Consider the following 18,769-nt stretch of genomic DNA (forward strand, 5'->3'; position numbering starts at 1 on the left):
CCTCACCACCCACCTATTTCTATTATAAATTTTAATCATTAAACATTCAGGACTCAGACAGCATTTCTATAATATATATGAACATTTTAAAGTCCCTGCCTTTCAAAGATCCCAGAGTACATTGGGAAAAGGATCTCTTACACAACATTTCAGAAAAAGAATGGAAGGCAGCCATGTGCAGAATTCACTCTAGCTCCATATGTGCAAAGTGTACAATTATTCAACTTAAAATCTTTTATCGAGCACATCTAATTTGTTTAAAAAATGTCCAAAATATTTCTAAGGCAAGATCCAGCCTGCCAATGTTGCAATCAAGCTCCAGCCTCATTTGGGCATATGTTTTGGGCCTGCGCCAAATTTAAATCATTCTGGACAAAATGGTTTAAATGCCTATCAGACAGCCTTGGTGTCACAATCACTCCTATACCATTAACAGCTGTGTCTGGTGGACTCCCAGATGGGCTTAAATTGGTGAAGACAAACAAACTGTAATTGCCTTTACTTCACTATTAGCACGTAGACCAGGGGTGCCCAAGACGTCGATCACGAAGAAAAGGTTTTGCAGGTAGATCGCGTTGCATTCAAAAAAAAATTTTTTTTTAAACATTAGTCTATCATATATCCTCCCTATGGCATTTGCCACTTGACTGACATACAGGGAGGCCAGTCTGAGATCTCTTTTCTTCTAACACACTGGTCATCCCGCACGCACGATCAAACGCGCGAGCTACTGCAAAACTCCAGCTATCTAAGTGATCTAGTTAGCCTTCCAATTTATATCGACTAAAGAAGGGATTTTTTAAAAAAAATGTTGGTTATGGGCTGGATGTGGAATTGGAAGAGGTTTTTTTTCTCTCACAATGTCACAATCGAAGTGCGATTGTCTGATCTGTCAATCTATCATTGCTATTTCAAAGAAGGAAAATGTGGAAAGGCACTTTCAAACTGTTCATAAAAACTACGAAACTGACTTCCTTACGAAAAGCGATCTGAGAAAGAGAAAGGAGAGGGAACTAAATTTGCAGTTAATCGGATAGCTATCATTTTTCACTCGGCTGAATTCAAAAGCAAAGGCAGACACACCGAAGCATCGTTCCAGGTGAGTCACTCGATCATTAAGCATAAGAAGTCCTTCCAAGAACTACCTCCTTGACTGCATTATTCGGCTCTACTTATTTATGCGAGTCAGCCTTTTCCCACATGACAACTATTAACTCCAAATATTGTAGTGACCATAAATGTATTGAATTGTTATTGTGCCATAAAGGTTATTCAGTTATGCAAGGTATGACAACATATATTTTATGCATAAAGTATACTCAGTATATATATATATATATATATATATATATATATAAATACACGAGGTGTGGCAGAAAAGTAATGAGACTGATTTTTTATTTACCAAAGTTTTTATTTTTTTCAAACATCAATATTATCCCCTTCAAAGTAGTTCCCTTGGGCAGCTACACACTGATGGAGACGTTGTTCCCACTGTTGATAGCAGCGCTGGAAGTCTTCAACCGGTTTGGTCTTCAGCATGTCCGTTACACTCTTTTGGATGTTTTCTAAAGTCCCAAAATGACGTCCTTTGAGGACATTTTTCAGTTTAGGAAAAAGGAAAAAGTCACACGGAATAGATTACCCTCTTAAAATACGGTGGCTGCTGACTTACACATTTTAGAATTTGAAATACATTAATCAAAAGTCCACAATAATTTGTTCAGTTTTGTTTATTTTATTTATTAACCTATATACAATATTAAGATCCAATCTATAGTGAAGATATAGAAAAATAAAATGTACCACCTATATTTGTGACCGCATCAATGTTAACAAAGCTTAGCTCAATTGAGATACCCCTGGATCTGTCAAACAGTAAAACGGCACTTTGATAGTTACTTTCACTTCAAGCTTTTCAGCAGGAAATATTCTAATGCAGACATAAATACCTTTCTAGTGCCACAGGAGCACATTTCATAAAGTTGTCCTAAAGAGACTGCAGTTTAAAGGCCACTGTCAGCTCACCTTGGCCATAGATGAACGATTACCACTTCAACTGGCCCACAAAGACAACATCGTGTAGAGGCCATGAAGTCAGAATAGCAATGTGAATAATCTTTGATTTTCTCATAATAACAATGACCATTCAAATGTTTTCCCATTCTCGTGAAATGAAAAAAAGAAGTGATTAAGGCCAGCAGAATATGTAGACCTAACCAAAATGCCTGAGGTTTTTGTGCAAATGCAACAGGTATATTATGTTGTACATATAAATAATACATGTACACTAATTAGCACACTTAATGCATTAGTCCATGAAACAAAAAAGGAAACAAACAAATGTGTTGCTCTACTGTTTGCATGTTTTATCACTTAAGTGCTAAATAACTAGACCTTGAGATGAATGAATCATCAAGGTGTTTTATTTTTGAACAGTGCAAGTAAAACATAAAAAAGTTCCCACTAAGAATAATGAAGAAGTGAAGTTTACATTTCCAAATGCAATATAATGTTTGAAAGATTTTCAAGGCTGACTGCACCAAAAAGCAAAGAACCACCAGTCTGTAGATAATTTTTGCAACACCGCAGCAGTAAAAAAATCAGTAGCAATACAGTTTTTAATTTTTTAATAAATAATGCTAGTGTCTGAATTACCTGTCCTTCAGTAAGCACACAAGACACTACAAAATGGCGGCTCCTTTGGGAACACAGTTACACCTTCTTTTGTGTGTAATCCAGACCAAAGAAATAAAACAAACCATAAAAAAATTGAAAACTTACACAGTGCAATTAGAGTTCATGAAACATAAAAACTGGATGGACAAATGGTCAGATATACAAATGCATAGGCTTCTTTGGTGATAGCAATGATTGTGAATCAAAAGCGTAGAAAAAATAAAATAAAATAACAGATCACCAATATTTGGCATATATCTGGTACATCACCTTCCATTTTTGATATAGTTATAGTTACATTCTTGTTAACATTTTCACACTTAAAAAAATGATTGAAGCACAAATGATGATGTGCCTCCATTACAATCTAAAATGACCGAACGGCTAAAAGGTAATGGCCAGAGACCGAGGCCAGTAAACACAGAAGTCCCATCCCTTAGGAACAGATGGCCTTCTCTCAGGTGAGAGGTGTAGATTAAACCAATTATGTGTTAAAAAAAACAAACAAATGCAAAGTTTTAAAATTAAAACACATATATAGTACTCGTCGATATCAGTTTAGATTTCTTGTTACATTTATTAGTTTTAACATTTGTATTAAAAACATTCAAAAGAGCTCCAGGTTATGTGAATACATCCAATAAACGCTTACATGTATAGCTAGCTTGAAAATTAAAGTGCACTAGCTAAACTGCTTGGTCCACCTAGCTTCTCTTCCATTGCAGACCATAGAAACCTATTTAGGAAACAATTCCTGAAAAAATGGTATTGATTACTAAATTTGTGTTCAATTTTATAAGCTCTAAATAGTTCCTTACAAAGGCTTACCATTAGATCTAACAATAATTCCAGAGGAATAGAATAATTAGTTTTTAATTGCCATTATAAAATAGCAATGGGAAACAGTATTGGAGATAAGAAGGCAGAATTATCTCACTTTTGACAGTTTGTATGCAATTTAAACCTGACGACGAACAACGACCCAACACAATAAAAAGATCAGAAAGAGTTAAATCGAATGTATTGACAGTTATAAAAATATGCCAATGATATAAACAGGCTGCGTGTCTGCATTGTTTAAAATGAAAGGTGTGCTTTGAACAGCCATAATGATACATTCAAGACACCGTGACAAATAAAAAAAGAAATCCTTCTTAGAATGAAAAGGAAGTAAAAAAGGTAGAAAAATTTTAATATTTATTTTTACATGAAGTCCTTTTATCCTCACACTTTTACCTATATTAAATTCGAGTTGCAGTACTGCTAAAAAAGGACATTTCTATGATCACAGTGTGAATTTGTCCTTCTGCCTCTACTCTTACCATTTTTTTTTTCTGCAGGAATCTGGCATCAAGTTAGTGTCATGTACTGGCATCACCATTAGATGGAGCTATATTGCTTTAAACAAACTAAAGCAGAAAGATCTAGATTTATTTGCAGCCTGAGAATTTCAACCTTGCACAAAAATATGTTGCTTATTCAGCAACAAAAACATATAAAGTTTATATCTTCTGCTCTGTATATTTCAGAAAAAAAACTATACTTTTTGACAATATTTTCCTTAAGTAAACATTTAATGGCTAAACGCCCAGTAGCCATGTTATTAGGTCCATCTATCCATTGTGCTGGAGGTTTACCCCAGAACATCCTGAAATCAAAACATGGGGCTGGAAAATCGCAAAGGGATTTGGTCCATGTTGACTCCTTACATGCAGTTCTTGTAGATTTTTTAAGACAGTCCAATCTCATCCCAAGGATGCTATTTTGTACTGCGTTCTGACCAGACTTTGCAGATCACTGGAGTAAACTAAAGTCACTATAATATTTGTGGAAGCAGCTTAAGATGATGCTTGTTTTATGGCATGGAGCATTACACTTCTGGGAGTGAACATTTATAAACAGGTAGATTGTAGCTGTACAGAAATACTCATTGTGAGCAAGCAATGCTGAGGTAAGTTGTGACCAGTGTGGAGGAATGGTAATTCTAAAAGTAACTTAGCTATATTATTACATTCTATTATCTCTATATAGCTATATCATTAATTACAAAGAAATGTAACTATATATGTTATATTGTTACTTGTTATAAAATGTAATGCGTTAGAAACAGTAAATAACAATCAATCCCCTTTTCCATCTCCAACGTGAGCACTAAATGTTTTGTGGTATGAACACTGGCCACTGCCCCGCTAGATCACACTGTAACACATATTAATAGCAAATAGCTGGATTAATACTAAACTGACACTTTATTAATAAGTTTCTGTTAGTGGATTGCGCACAGCACACTCTTTTCTTCCTAGGTATATGACCAACCCTTACAAAGGATTGGCATATCATCCACCATGTTTGCTTCTTGCCTTTCATTCAATGCTTATGCCATGATTATTAGCTCCCTGTATCCCTAAACTGGGTGGGTTAAATTAACCCCTGAGCACATGCAGCATTAAATGTATATTTATAATTTTTGTTCAGTTTTTTCCAATTGATTGCACGCAATGTATGTGCTTAACCTTCAGACACCTGTACAGCTTGCACGCAATGTCTTTGTGGGAAAAGCAAACACTTCCACAAAGTAACGTAATAATTTGTTTACTTGGGTTTTTTGGAGTGGCTGGAATAAGATTTGATAGTAAAGCATAATTTTTATTTCCAATCATTGTTACATCAATAAATGAAGTATTAAGTTAGGTTACCTCTTACTTTAAAAATTAATCTAACTACATAATGCACGATACTTTTAACATGTTTCCCCTAACACTGGCCACACTCAAATGATGCTCACTAGGAGTGGGAGATATACAGTACATTGGGTGGGCTGATTTCTGTTTTATTAGGTTTTGTCTCATTTCATTCCTGCTCTTTTTTAACTTTCTGATTTTTTTTTTCTTTTCATCTTTTTTGTCTAGTTTGACTATGAAGGTATGTGTTGTATAAGTTTGATTTGATTGTATGAAATGTTATTTTCTTCTTGTAAAAACAAAACGGAGTGGGCAATATACTGCTTCTTTTGTTTTACCAGATGAATTTCTTCTTCTTGTGAGGATTTCATAAACATTTTTTATCAGTATGCTAAAAACTAGCAAAAATTTGCACAAATGTTTAAACAGAAAACATGTACAAGGAAACAGTTTATTATGACTTGTGTCAGTGTATCCATGTCCAAAAAGGTCATTGTGTACATGACCTGCGTGTAATAAGTGAGCTGAACCCTTTAAGTGTATTACCCAGAAGTGGAGTCTTGCCCTGTGTTTGGCAGTGGTCACAGTGGCAGTGGCATGAGTGACTGAAGGAGTGAACTGGTTAGAAAAAAAAGCTGTACATTTGTTGGGTTTGGAGAGGTGAATATCTGCTATTGAATCTGTGACAGGTAAGTGTTACATCAGATTGCATAATTTGGATGTTTTAAAAAATGTGTTTCAATTTGCAAAGTACACAGAAATACATTATATTGGTATCTACCAACACCACCAGAATTTTTAAATATACCATGATATGGATTTTTGGCTATATCATCCACTCCCATACTCCATTGGCATTAGTATGTGGTGTGGTGTGGATATAAGGTAGAATGCCAAGGTCTGATCTACAAACTGCGTATTATAGCAAAAATGAAAAATTGCCAGATTTTGCGACATCTTTCCAATCTTCAGTCATCCAGTTTTGGTGATCACATGCCCTCCGTGACCTCATTTTCCTGTTCCTAGCTGACAGTAGTAAAACCTGACGTGGTCATCAAGGTCTGAGAAGATGTACATTTAGAGATATCCCTTCACACAACAACGTGGTAAAAAGCTGTTATTGGAAAATACGAGATGTTTCTATTAGCTTGAGCATGTCTATACTTTCTCCTCTGACCTCTCACATTAATATGGTATTTTGATATACAAAAATGTTGTTCACTGGATGTTTTTATTTATCACAACATTCTCTGTAAATTCAAAGGACTGAAATGAGTGAAAATAATACCAGGGCGTCTGTCTGGAATGCTGGAACAACCATATCTGGCAGCGACGATCCAACCAAAGTCAAAGTCACTTAGAAAATGTCTAAGTTTGACTTCTCCATTTGAACATTTAGCTAAAATCTCTTGACCACATTTGCATGATTTACTTATTGTATTGCAGCCACATGATTAGCTGTCTGGAGGCGTGAACAAACAGGCGGACCTAATAAAATGGCCACTGAGTCTGTGTGTATGTATACAATACTCATGAAATCTGCTGAGACAAAAAATATCAATAAAGAAATCTAACAGTATTTCTGAAACAGAATTCCCAGCAGAACCTGCAAGATGCCAAAGATTCCATCAGTTCTAGCAGTAGTCATGATTCCTGCTTTTAAGACAAATATTAAATATATACACATATTGATATTGCTATAAGGGTGAACATTGATTTTTTTTGGCAACTTCTCCTTTTCTTTAGGTATTTTGATTGATTATTCTAAAGTTAAAAAGTGTAAATGCATTCCGCCTATTTTTTCAACACCAATTTAAAGGCTCAGTGCTCATCAATGTAATTGTAGGCAAATTCATGCTGTACACTTAACGATTTCATATGATATAAAAACTGTACAGTAATATACAGCATAAACAATACCTGTGCTTTTTTGCTTATTTAATAAGAAAGGATATACATTTGCACACACACACTTTGCTTTGTCTTCGTTTCATTAGTTCCATGTGACATTTTTCTGAGACACAAACATCAATGAGCAAAATTGGACATTGAAGATCGTGCTCTCCGGGTCCAGTTCAGGCCCTGTCCGGCTTCACCGCTGCCTTCAGGGAGATCTTCTTTTTTGCGAACTTTGAGACGCGTCATCAGTTTTATAATCCACTCGTCCCACTCCTCTGGCAAGAGCAGCAACAGAAACCCCAAAGAAATTATAAGCACGGCTATAACTCGAACACTGTTGAAGCTTATTTTACTGGTATAGTGATCAGCGACTGTGAACAAAGAACAAAACAAGTAAAATAGTGAAACAGACACACATTAGAAGGAACTATATTGTATATAATGTGCGCATGCAGTATTGGGGGATTATCTTCAATGAAATACAGCTTTACTGCTGCTAATTGAATTATTTTTTCATGAATTCTATCAACGTAACAAAATAACTGTACTATAAAAATAATGCAATTTTATGCTTAAATTGAGAAATCCTTAAAATGTAATAATTATTTTTTAAGAGGGTGTCATGAATGCACAGTGGTTATGGGAGCCTTCATTGTTTAAGTGCACATTCTCCCGGGAACTGCACTAGTTTTTTGCATGTGCTCCAAGTTTCGCCTAAATCCCAAAGATGTTCGCGTGTGTGAGGCTACTTGTGAGTCTAAGAGAGAGTGTATACTTGTGTTTGTGTCCTGACTTGTGTCTAAATGCCACCACCCTGAGGAAATGTAATAGAAAAAGTGGTTTAGGAAAATGAATGGTTGGAGAGGTGTAATATCATATTGTTATTATATAATTATTAATTGTTACTATGTCCACCCACCTCTTCCATTTTCCTGAGCAGGGTCGCTGGGAAGCTGGAGCCCAACCCTGCAAGCACCGATGCAAAGAAAGAACAATCTAAGGACGGGGTGCCAGTCCATTGAATCTACACAAATGCACACTAGAGCTAATTTAGCAATGCCAGTTTTCTTTTTAGTCATAACCCTTGGGCCACAGTACTGAAGTACCTGAAGTCCAATTACTTGGTTGAGGTAGCCGGCACCTCCAGTTCTTGGGTTGCTTTACATATATCACATCATAAGATTGTGGTTCAAGGCCCAGTGGTTTGTGTGTTTTTACGTGTCAATCCTTAGCACCCCTAGGGTAAGTCAAAAATGATCTGCACTTTTGTGATCATTTTGTTTAAGTTGGCTGTGCAGCCTTCCCTGTTCACATGTAGAGACATGGTGTGTCTGTGGTCCCAGTGGTCACGTTTCGTCCTTGATTAGTTAGTTTTTCCTTGTTGTTTTCTATGAGTAAACATGGCCAATTTGATTTCCTTTTACAGCAAAGAAGAGCAGCGAGCAGTGATCTGCTTACTTATATGCTAAAGGTGTATTGGAGGCCGAAATTCTTGTTGGTTCATTCGAATCTTGCTAGGGACATTGGTTGTCATTGGTAAGTGGACACAAGCAGGCATCCTGCTCCTTCTTTGAGCTTAACATTTGCCTGGCCATTGTTAAAATTTTTAATCCATTTAAAAGCACTCTGCTCTGGTAAAACACTATCTCCACTTTGTGCAGAAACCCTTCTATGGATTTTGTCCCCTGGAACACCTTTAGCCCAACAAAAGTGGATCACTGCTTGCTGTACTTCATTGGTGCAAATTGAGAGAGGAGCAGTCATGTTTACTCCTAGAAAACAACAAGAGAAACTAACTGATGAAGGCTGAAACTTCACCACTGTGACCACAGGCAAATTACATTTCTACATGTGCCTGGGAGAAGCTGATTAGCTGATGTGGAAAACAAATGTTCTCTTCGTTCTCTTATACTAATTCATGTCTGAGAAGTAAGCTTTACTAAACCATGTAAAAGCATGCTTTGTTTTAGCAAACAGAAAAATATTTGTGCAAAGGACTCAACGTCTAAGCATTCCACACATGAGTCTGCCTTATCAGAATTTCCCTTAGCTTACATCTGAACGCCATAACAAAAGGGGCCAAGAAATCAAGTTGCACAAGGGGCGTTGAAGGGGCTCAATGATTGTGTATAATAAACGTGTTGACTGTTACATTTTATAATGATATTAAATCACGCATTCTAGGGGTATAAAAACTTGCCCCACCCAACAGACGGGGTTCAGAAGAGCCCTGACGCTGTCATGTATATTTGATTGTCTGCTTTTCTGAAACTCTTCTCACTGTGACTCTGCAAAATAAAGCTGCTTTATAATTCCACCTGCTGTCTGGTCTGAAGTCTTCGTCCACACTGACCCATCACATGACTACACATCTAAATGAATAACTAAAAGAAGTTAGCATTACTGTCTTATTGGAAGTGTAAACATGTCACACCAGAAGATAGATAGATAGATTAATAAAGTATCTATCTATCTATCTATCTATCTATCTATCTATCTATCTATAGCCACAATGTCTTAACATAACTTCTGTTATTATGCATAAAGTAATACAATTGTCAAATAGACAGAAAAATATTGTAGCAGACAGAAGTACTTCTCATACAGAGTGATGAACGGCTGGTAGCTCAACCCGGCCGGGACGCCCAAAGGATGGAAGGATGGGGGAAGGCATATACTTTTGGACATTGCCTCCCCCAAAACGCTAGATGGAAGCTTCCCTGAAATGTAGCGGTGCCCCGGATACCCACAGGCCATCCTGGGACTTGGAGTTCGGATGTTCAGCCCTGTTGGGTGCCATCAGGGGGAGCTATAAAAGGACAGGAGGAGTCGTGCCTCATCTATAGCCCAGAAGTACTCCCAGGTCACGCGGACGGAAGCTTCCAAAGTACTTCCTTCCGGAAGTGCTAGTCAGTCATGTGGCTGGAAGGACAGGAGCACTTCTGGGTCAAGGACTATTTAAAGGACTGCTGGGAACCCAGCAGGGGAGCCAGAGCCGGGAGGTGGTGGACAATGCTTGTTGGGAGATGTGGGGGAGAGATTTGCATTGTGTTTGTGCTTGATTTATTATTATTTACCTGTGCTTTTGTGGCTGTACTGCTTAAGGCATAGTCTTTAAGAAGAAAAGAATATTAAAATACTTCTTGGGACTTTTACTCTGTGTCCAAAGCATCTGTCTGCTGGGGTTAACGGGGCGACAGCGACCCCTAGCACTTTACAACAGGTGGAACAAAGTAGCTGAAGGACTATTTTGTTTTTTTTGTCTGTCTCTTCTGTCGCAGCACTCATTACAACATTCACATTAATCATTAAGTTCCAGTTACCTTGAGCTACTGACCTCTTGAATTTATAAAAGCACTTTTAGCCTTTTCTCTGAGTGTAAGTCTTGAGTTCAGTCTCTTTTGCTCTCTCCCCAGAACCCCTTCGGTTTAAACTGCAATGACTAGAGGAATTGGAAGTGGGTGTTTTAGGAAGTATCTCTGTGGGATAGCCTTGGTGGATTTCACTGCTAATTCACTACAGACTTTTTAATGAGATGTCCCAAGGCCTGTAGTCTAACATCAGACTAACATTCTCCATGAATATGTATTGATTTTTACTGAAGCGCCACAATTTTTCATTTTTCCTCCACCCAGGATGGGTTCCTGTCAGTATTGCCTCCATGACCATCCATGCCTCCACGGATTAAGCAGGTGTGAATATGTCATCATACCATATAAGTTAAAAGTCAACTTTACAAAAATTACATTTATGCTTAGATATGCAGAACTTGTATTGTGCAGTTTATAAAAATATGTTTAAAACATTTACTTGTTTGCCTGGTATGTTTGCTCAAGTGTAGGGATTGCTATGTTCATATTCCATTAACCTTTTAAAGACACTGATGGAAAATATTGCATTAAGTATGCCACAAAACTGTTCTCTCCATGCATAAGGGGTTAACAGGATTCTTACCAGCATTTGCAGGAACACTTAGCATAATTCCAAGAGAAATCAAGGTGGGGTATGTGATCGCAATGCCAAAATTTACTAGGATGTTAAAAGCTGAAAGACATCAATAAAACATACCACATACATATATTATAAATGAGGACTGAGCTGCATGCATGGTCAGAAAGACAGGGGACTAAGTAAGTGTTTTAACAACGTTGCTTACACAACACATTACCTAATGTAGAGGTACCGAGTGGAAGGCCAGCCCACAGAAAAGGTTACAACTTGCAGATAAGAACCTTAGTTATGGACAAACAATCACATTTGCTATTTAAATACAATGTATAAAAACAACATCATCATATCCAAGGCTGATGAAAGGTCAAGACCTGTAATAGCAACAATGGCAACTAAGCAAGAACACTTCTTGGATGGGATAGTAGTTCACAGCCTAATTATTTTGCATTTATCTGTAAAGCTGTATATCTTTCAGTCATTCATTCATCTGTGTGTGTCTAGACATACAGTATACTGTATGGGGAAGAAGTAAGTCAGTGTAGACTTATATTAGAGTAACTGTCCTTCCATACTCACTTTTTCACGATTAAGTAACAAGATGACACAGTAATCAGGGTTCCTGCCTCAGGGAATCAGTGCCTTGAGTTCAAATCCAAGGCCAGTAATGTCCATGTATATTCTGATTATGTGTTATGGGTTGTTAGACATGAAATGAAATTGTTCATTTTAAAAGAATTATGGCACCAACCTAGAAGGGAAAGTCCAGGGAGGGAAAGAAGTAGGGAAGTATGAGGATATAAGCAAAATGAATTTTAAAAAGATATTCAAATCATCTTGAAGACAGAAAGATCTGAAACTGTGTCATCATTGCCGAACTGGTGTATGAATATTATTGATATTACTTATATGTTGTATTTAATCCTTTATCTTTGCATATTATTTTTTTGCTTTATTAAATAATCTAAAATCTTTAAATATTTATTTTGTCGAGATTCCTACATTTTTCTGGTTGCAGAGGTTCAGGAGGTGTCACCTTAAGGATTTCATTGAAGGACAAAGCAGTGCTAAGGATATTAAATACAGGTGTATGATGTAATGGCCTGCAACATATAACCAAATCCGTTACAGTCTCAACATAAGGTACTAGAATAAATCTGGTAAATAATGTCATGAATGTGACCATGATTTTGCTGGTAAACTATTTATATACAATATAAGATGACACTATAAGTTATGAAGGATGTCTAATGTGTCTCTGTCTCTACTCAGCTAGCATGGAATCAAAATGTCTGAAACCCTGGCTCATCCACACAGTCCATCTATAAATGTCATCCCTCCATCACTACCCAAAATCTAATGACCCAGGATGCAGGCAGGTCAAGCTCCTTTTCTGAGAGAGGTAAGAATAAGCATGACAATGAAAGATGAAGATCTTATTTAACTTAAAGTGAGATATCCAAACCTACAATAACCATTAATAGCCTGGTACTGGTTGGCTTTCTAGCCTGATTTGTTGCTTCCCCTGCAATTCTATTAACAAAGATATGAAATCAAATAACTGGGTGACCACACAATAATTAAAAAATGTAAAACTGTGCTAGAAAATTGATATGCAATCAACTAATCTGACATACCCAGAGATATACAGTCATCTCATTTAACATACTGAAGCTAAAAGATCAGGAGCTGTCGTGCAATGTGACGTTGGCTTGTATACATTGACATGTATAGGCATAGTGAAGTCTAGTTAATAACCCTTAAGCAAATTATTTTTATTAAGACAGATAGTAGACAGTTTACTTACTAAGTAGCAAAATAGAAACTCCACAGAGGTTGCCCCAGGGGATGGCGTCAAAAGGGCCAAAGTATTCCAGTTTGGTGAAGTACAATATAACTGGGACAAAGCTGATAAAAACAAAGTTGACGCCTCCAAGGAGAGTAAGAAAAAGTGCTGCTTCGCCAAACTTGGCACTGCCCAGTATGAGTTTAAACAAAACCTGCAAAAACACACAGGCGTTAAAAGTTTTATCCAGTAATAAGATAATATTGTAGATAATAAAACAGATAGATAGATAGATAGATAGATAGATAGATAGATAGATAGATAGATAGATAGATAGATAGATAGATAGATAGATAGATAGATAGATAGATTTGTATTTTTCCCAAATGGAAATTAAGACTTTACAGAAGAAAAAATGACATATAACAAACAACAAACTCCCTCCCTCCCCAACAAACGCAAAACGTATGAGTTGGCTAATGATAAAAGAGCTGCTGTCATCTAATAACAGTTTTGTAGGTGGGTGTATGATGGAACAGATTGTAATCAGATCTGCCCAATAGTGCATTAGATTTAGATTTAAAGGCATCTTTCACATTTAAATAAAGCAGGTGAAGCTTGTTCTGTCCACTAGTAGAATCTGACACATACTGATGGAAGCATCTTATTGTTTCTTCCAAAGTTGCATGACTACAAATTTGTCGTCAGTTTTGTAAAACGGTGGTAAAAGTAGAGAAATTTGCTATCAGAGTGTTCAGTATTATATACAGAATAGACACTAGTGTAGATCATTTCTTGATCAAAAGTGTGGTTTAATACAAATAATAAATAATAATTGCAAGGCAGGAAAAATTAATGGATTGATGAATACTAAAACAAATTACATAATTATCAAAACTATGCTTTTCAGAACCTTTCTAGAGAAAAGCCAAGCAAAATTACACCTTTTATTGGCTAACTAAAAAGATTACAATATGTACTGTATGCTTTCAAGGCAACTCAGGCTCCTTCTTCGGGCAAAATGTAACACAGAAACTGGAGTTCCCTGTGTTTATATACACACTACAGGACAAGAAACAACATTGGTAAATCTTTAAATGAAAAATCTTCAATGTAAAAAATTAGTAGATTCCTTCAGGCTAGGGTTAATTTAACAAGAGTGAGAAGAACAATGTATGGTCAAGATCTTTGGATAAGATAACTGTCCAACAAAGTCTTTTGAAGTTTGTAATGAGTTTTTCAAAACAAATATGGATCTGTTGACAGGTTGTCTGTCATTCTGAGAGATATAAACAATCCTCATATCTGTCCATAAAACTCTTGTCTTTATTCAAGCCATGTTGTAATGTATTACATTTTAGCATGATTTTAACTTTTGAAGTTGCCCATAAGCACTGTGACTTTAAAGTCCCTCTCACAGTGTCCATGGCTGTTGAAGTGGGCCGCTACAGGAACATCTGTGTTGCCACTTTTAATGTGGAACCTGTGTAAATTCATTCTCTGGCGGATTTTTTGTCCAGTTTCTCCTGGACCACATTAGATGATCAGTACCCTCAGTATTTTCGTTTCTCCCTTTCACTACCAACAATTTACCGACATCTGCTACTTCCTCACCAGGCAAGCTCTTGCCTCAGCTCTTATTCCAACTCTATGCTAACCTGATTGAGGATTTGGAGGCATTAGTTCCAGGTAATCTTCCAGTACTGTTCCATCTTACTCAAAAGTGCTTCTGGGTCACTCATATTCCCACATGGACTCCACTCTTCATAAGTATCATCAGACCCTTTAAGTATGAAAGTAGGGAAGGCACCTGCCCAGTACCAGTCTGGGACAACATAGCCAGTGTTGACTCCCAGCTGAAATCCTGACAGTATAGCATCCTGGCCAGGAAAGTGTATCCCTACTGGGATATGTACTGCAGTACAATTCTCCCTGACTGCCATGCACAATAATGATTTAAGTAAAAACAAAAGTGGTAATGTAAGAACAGCTAGTAGAGTGAGATTTGGTACTTTAATAATTAGTACGAACAGTTAAAAGGTCATTTTAATAGGTTAATAGGGTCATTATAAAGAGTAGAGTGAAATTCTTACTTGCGTGTTCGTAACAATCACATAAAATTGTGGAAAAAGTCGGTATAACAGGAATGTTGGTTCAACTCATCACACTGAATATTTTCTATTCGGCTCCTGCTAACGTTTTCAAAACATGTAAAGGTTCCCAAGTTCTTATTTTGAGTGTATGTAAATATGCCTTGTGACAGACTGTCATGACTGGCTTCTGCATTGTGGTGATAGTGTCAGGATAGGGTTTTGCTTCCATAACCCTAAAAAGGATAAAAGCATGTTTGAAAATTAATAGATGGACCGCTGATTTAAAAACTTTCAAGCATTTATTATGTAAGAAACAGTGAAAAGAGTGACCCTGTGTCCATGAGCCTCTGTGTGTCATCAATCCATCTATCCGTTTTCCTAACCCACTTGTCCAGGACAGGGTCAAAGGGCAGATGGAGCCTATCCCAACCAGCAACTAGTGCAAGGCAAGAGAAACCCATGAATACGGAGTCAGCCCTTCATACAGTAAACACGAACAAACACGGGCAAATTTAGCAAAACCAATTCAGCTAATCTGCATGCCTTTGTACTTTGTGAATATAGTAGATATCATATTGGTTAATAATTAAAATGTTTAAACATGCAGGAAAGTTAATGTCTAATAATATCTTATTTTAAAGGTAAGGAAGCTATATAACCAGGTGTTGCCCGAGTACCTTTGTAACCCCACTATATCAGATAATAAGATCTGTTAAGTGCTGGACCAGGGGACTGGAGGTTTTGCATGGATTTGCTTGTAACTGACTGAGGAAATGCAAGTGGCTGAGATGAAAGGACAAAAGAAGTCACAACTGGACTGGTATGGGAGCTGAGTCAGCTTGACTGAGAGTTGTATCAAGGATGACAGGATGTATTCAAATTAAGGGCTGAGAGAAAGGTGAAGTGTCTCTGCACTTTCCATTCTGAGGAGAGGCCATTTCAGCTGCTTTATACAGACAGCATGCTGGATTAATGGCCATTCCAGACCATGTGGTCCATACTTAGACAGAGAGCCACCTGATAGTCTAAGCAAGACTGGCTGATTACTACTCAGGTTGTATTAATATTAATTTGTCAACACTCACTTTTGTACTCTGATCGTATTTTGGCCATATTATATGTAGTACATAAATAAAGGCATAACTTTCTCTCCTCATTGTTCTGGTGCTCTGTCTATTTGCCTGAGTTTATAGAAGTAAAAGAAAAGGAGACATATTGAACTACAATGACCAGGCTGGTAAGAATAAATATATATAAAGGTTATGGATAGAATATGAGGTAGTCTGTTAAGGTCTGTGTAATAAAGAGTATAAAGGAGAGAACGGAACCCACACAGTCACACGTGGAAGTACATGGGAAGCAAACCCCAATTCTGTATTGTGAGGCCGAAGTGCTACCATTGTGCCACCATGCTCTGTGTGTCAATGGCAGGTAATTCTAAATAAGATTAATTTGATCAAGCAAAGGATGTTATTTATACTAAAACCAGCTAGAAATGGTTTGGATTATGTTATATCTTTGAAAATAAAGCCTACCTTAACCACTACCAAAGATTATTTTAATATGGAAATATAATTATATAACAGTTGAAATGCTGGATATTCTATTGCATCAGCATGCAGCAGATGCTTTAAGAAATTGTTTTGGTGGAAACAATCATATTTTACAATAATAAATGTTCCTCCGCATTCCATCTCTCCTGACGTGCATATCATAAAGAATAAAAAACTTTTGTGTCATTACTTACTCCCACTTCTAATTGTACAGTTTAGTTTAACGTCAGGTAATTCATATTCAGTATTAAAAAACATGAGGTATATAAAAGCCATTTAAAGTATTTAATAACGTGGGAATTTAACATTACTTAGAAAATTAAAATGTATGCACAGCAAGTGCGTGAAATTGCAAAGAAATAAAATCAGCAGTCTAACTTTGGGTCAGATCAGCCCTGATTAAAGCTAGTAATGTTAATTTCTCCATCTTAACTGGAGGTTTTTTGTTTGTTTGTTTTTATTCATAGGACTTATTTACAGAATCTTTATAGACTTACATCATGATATTGTACATAAGGACACTACGCTTCTATCTGATATTTATCTGATTTTTAAAATTGCGTATATTTATTTGTTTTTTCTTTGTTACTTATTTTTTAATATTATTGCCTAATATTTTCTGCTTTTCTTTTCTTGTCATTTTCTCTTTGAGATCTTGTAAAGCACTTTGAGCTACATTGTTTGTATGAAAATATGCTATATAAATAAATGTTGTTGTTGCTGTTGTAATGCCTGCTTTTTAGAAGATACCCTTACAGTATATGTTCACACTGTGTCCTCATATTAGGTTCATTTGAAACAGAGACTGCTGGTATTGGCAGGTAGATTTTTGCCAGGCTAAGACATAGAGTGCTTGCCTACTTGACAGATGTAAATTAAAATGATTTAAACAGTTGTTCTCAAAAGTAGATCTAGAGTGCATTTTTGATCATTGTTTAAGATATCTTCCTGTAAGTTCCTTACACACTCTTGACAAATACCAGGGCACTACTGTTAGTTAATTTAAACAAAAGATAATGAAAAAAACAGACATTTGCCTCTCTGTCTGTCTCTCACACTCTTTATTTTGGCATCTGCTTCTCTTCAATGAGCCTTTAGACTAGACAGCATGTCAGCCTGGCTTTTTCAGATGCAGTTTAACAGCACCCCAGCCCCAGTCTTCAACTGTCTTGTTTTTAAAAAATGTAAAGAACTAATTGCTTTGCAGTTATTAGGCAGTTTCAAAACATTTGTCAGATAGTCTAAAATTCTGCCAAGGTAAAAAAATGGCAGAAACCAAACGATTTGGCTAGAATAAATAGATTTTAGATAACTGTTGCTTTACTGTAAAAAATGGACTGGTGTCACAAAATAAAATGTGCATTAAGTGCTGATTCAGTAAACTTAAGATTAGGAAAGTAACAGACCTTGTTTCTGTCCGTATCATTCCCACCCATTAATAACATCTTTGTATTGGTGATTTATTGTTCACCCAATTTTCAACTCGTTAACACAATTAATTAAAGAAACTAAAGGAGAATTATAATTTGGTTTGAAGGAAAGGTACAGCCAAGTATCTTCTGCATACAGGTAGAGTAGAATATTAATATTTTCCAGTGATATCTCCCAGTGGCAACATGTAAAGTGAAAAGAGTAATGGTCCAAATGCTAAGCTCTTTTTGTCATCACATTTCTGTAAATAATAAAACGTATTTGATAAATATAAACTACATTGGTTCTACTGAAAGATTAACATGATTTTCAAGCTTATTTAAAAGAATACAGTGATCAACGGTGTATTGTAAATTGCTGCATTTCAATCTATGAATCTAATAATCATAGAGTTTGTTTCATCCAAAGATGTCTTGCCTGAAGAAGGGGCCTGAGTTGTCTTGAAAGCTTGCATATTGTAATCTTTCTAGTTAGCCAATAAAAAAGGTGTCATTTTACTTAACTTCTCATTACATGTAGAAAGTAACAATGTTAGATTTGAATACACAATGGAACATTGGAAACATGAAAGTACGCCATATGGGAAGGACCTGGGAGTCATAGTGGACTCATCACTATCTATATCCAAAGAGTACAGAAATTATCCAGAAGGCTAATAAGATTTTAAGTTATATATCATGATGTGTGAAGTACATAGTG

The 18,769-nt window shown here is 36.4% G+C and overlaps 1 protein-coding gene across 4 annotated transcripts in view; it reads right to left on the bottom strand.

Annotated features, from left to right (window-relative positions):
• Nucleotides 1-2,408: 2,408 nt before the first annotated feature.
• slc35f3b (solute carrier family 35 member F3b) overlaps nucleotides 2,409-18,769 on the bottom strand; it is a 436,740-nt gene continuing 420,379 nt past the window's right edge. For all 4 annotated transcript variants that reach the window (XM_039737729.1, XM_039737730.1, XM_039737731.1 and 1 more), the window contains 3 exons: nucleotides 13,015-13,207; nucleotides 11,214-11,303; nucleotides 2,409-7,630 (listed from right to left, as the gene is read on the bottom strand). In XM_039737729.1, coding sequence (XP_039593663.1) covers nucleotides 7,389-7,630; nucleotides 11,214-11,303; nucleotides 13,015-13,207 — 525 coding nt within the window. In that variant the 3' untranslated portion in view covers nucleotides 2,409-7,388. The remainder of the gene's footprint in view (nucleotides 7,631-11,213; nucleotides 11,304-13,014; nucleotides 13,208-18,769) is intronic.

This window comes from Polypterus senegalus, chromosome 16 (assembly GCF_016835505.1).
Source record: "Polypterus senegalus isolate Bchr_013 chromosome 16, ASM1683550v1, whole genome shotgun sequence".
Classification (NCBI taxonomy): Eukaryota; Metazoa; Chordata; class Cladistia; order Polypteriformes; family Polypteridae; genus Polypterus; species Polypterus senegalus.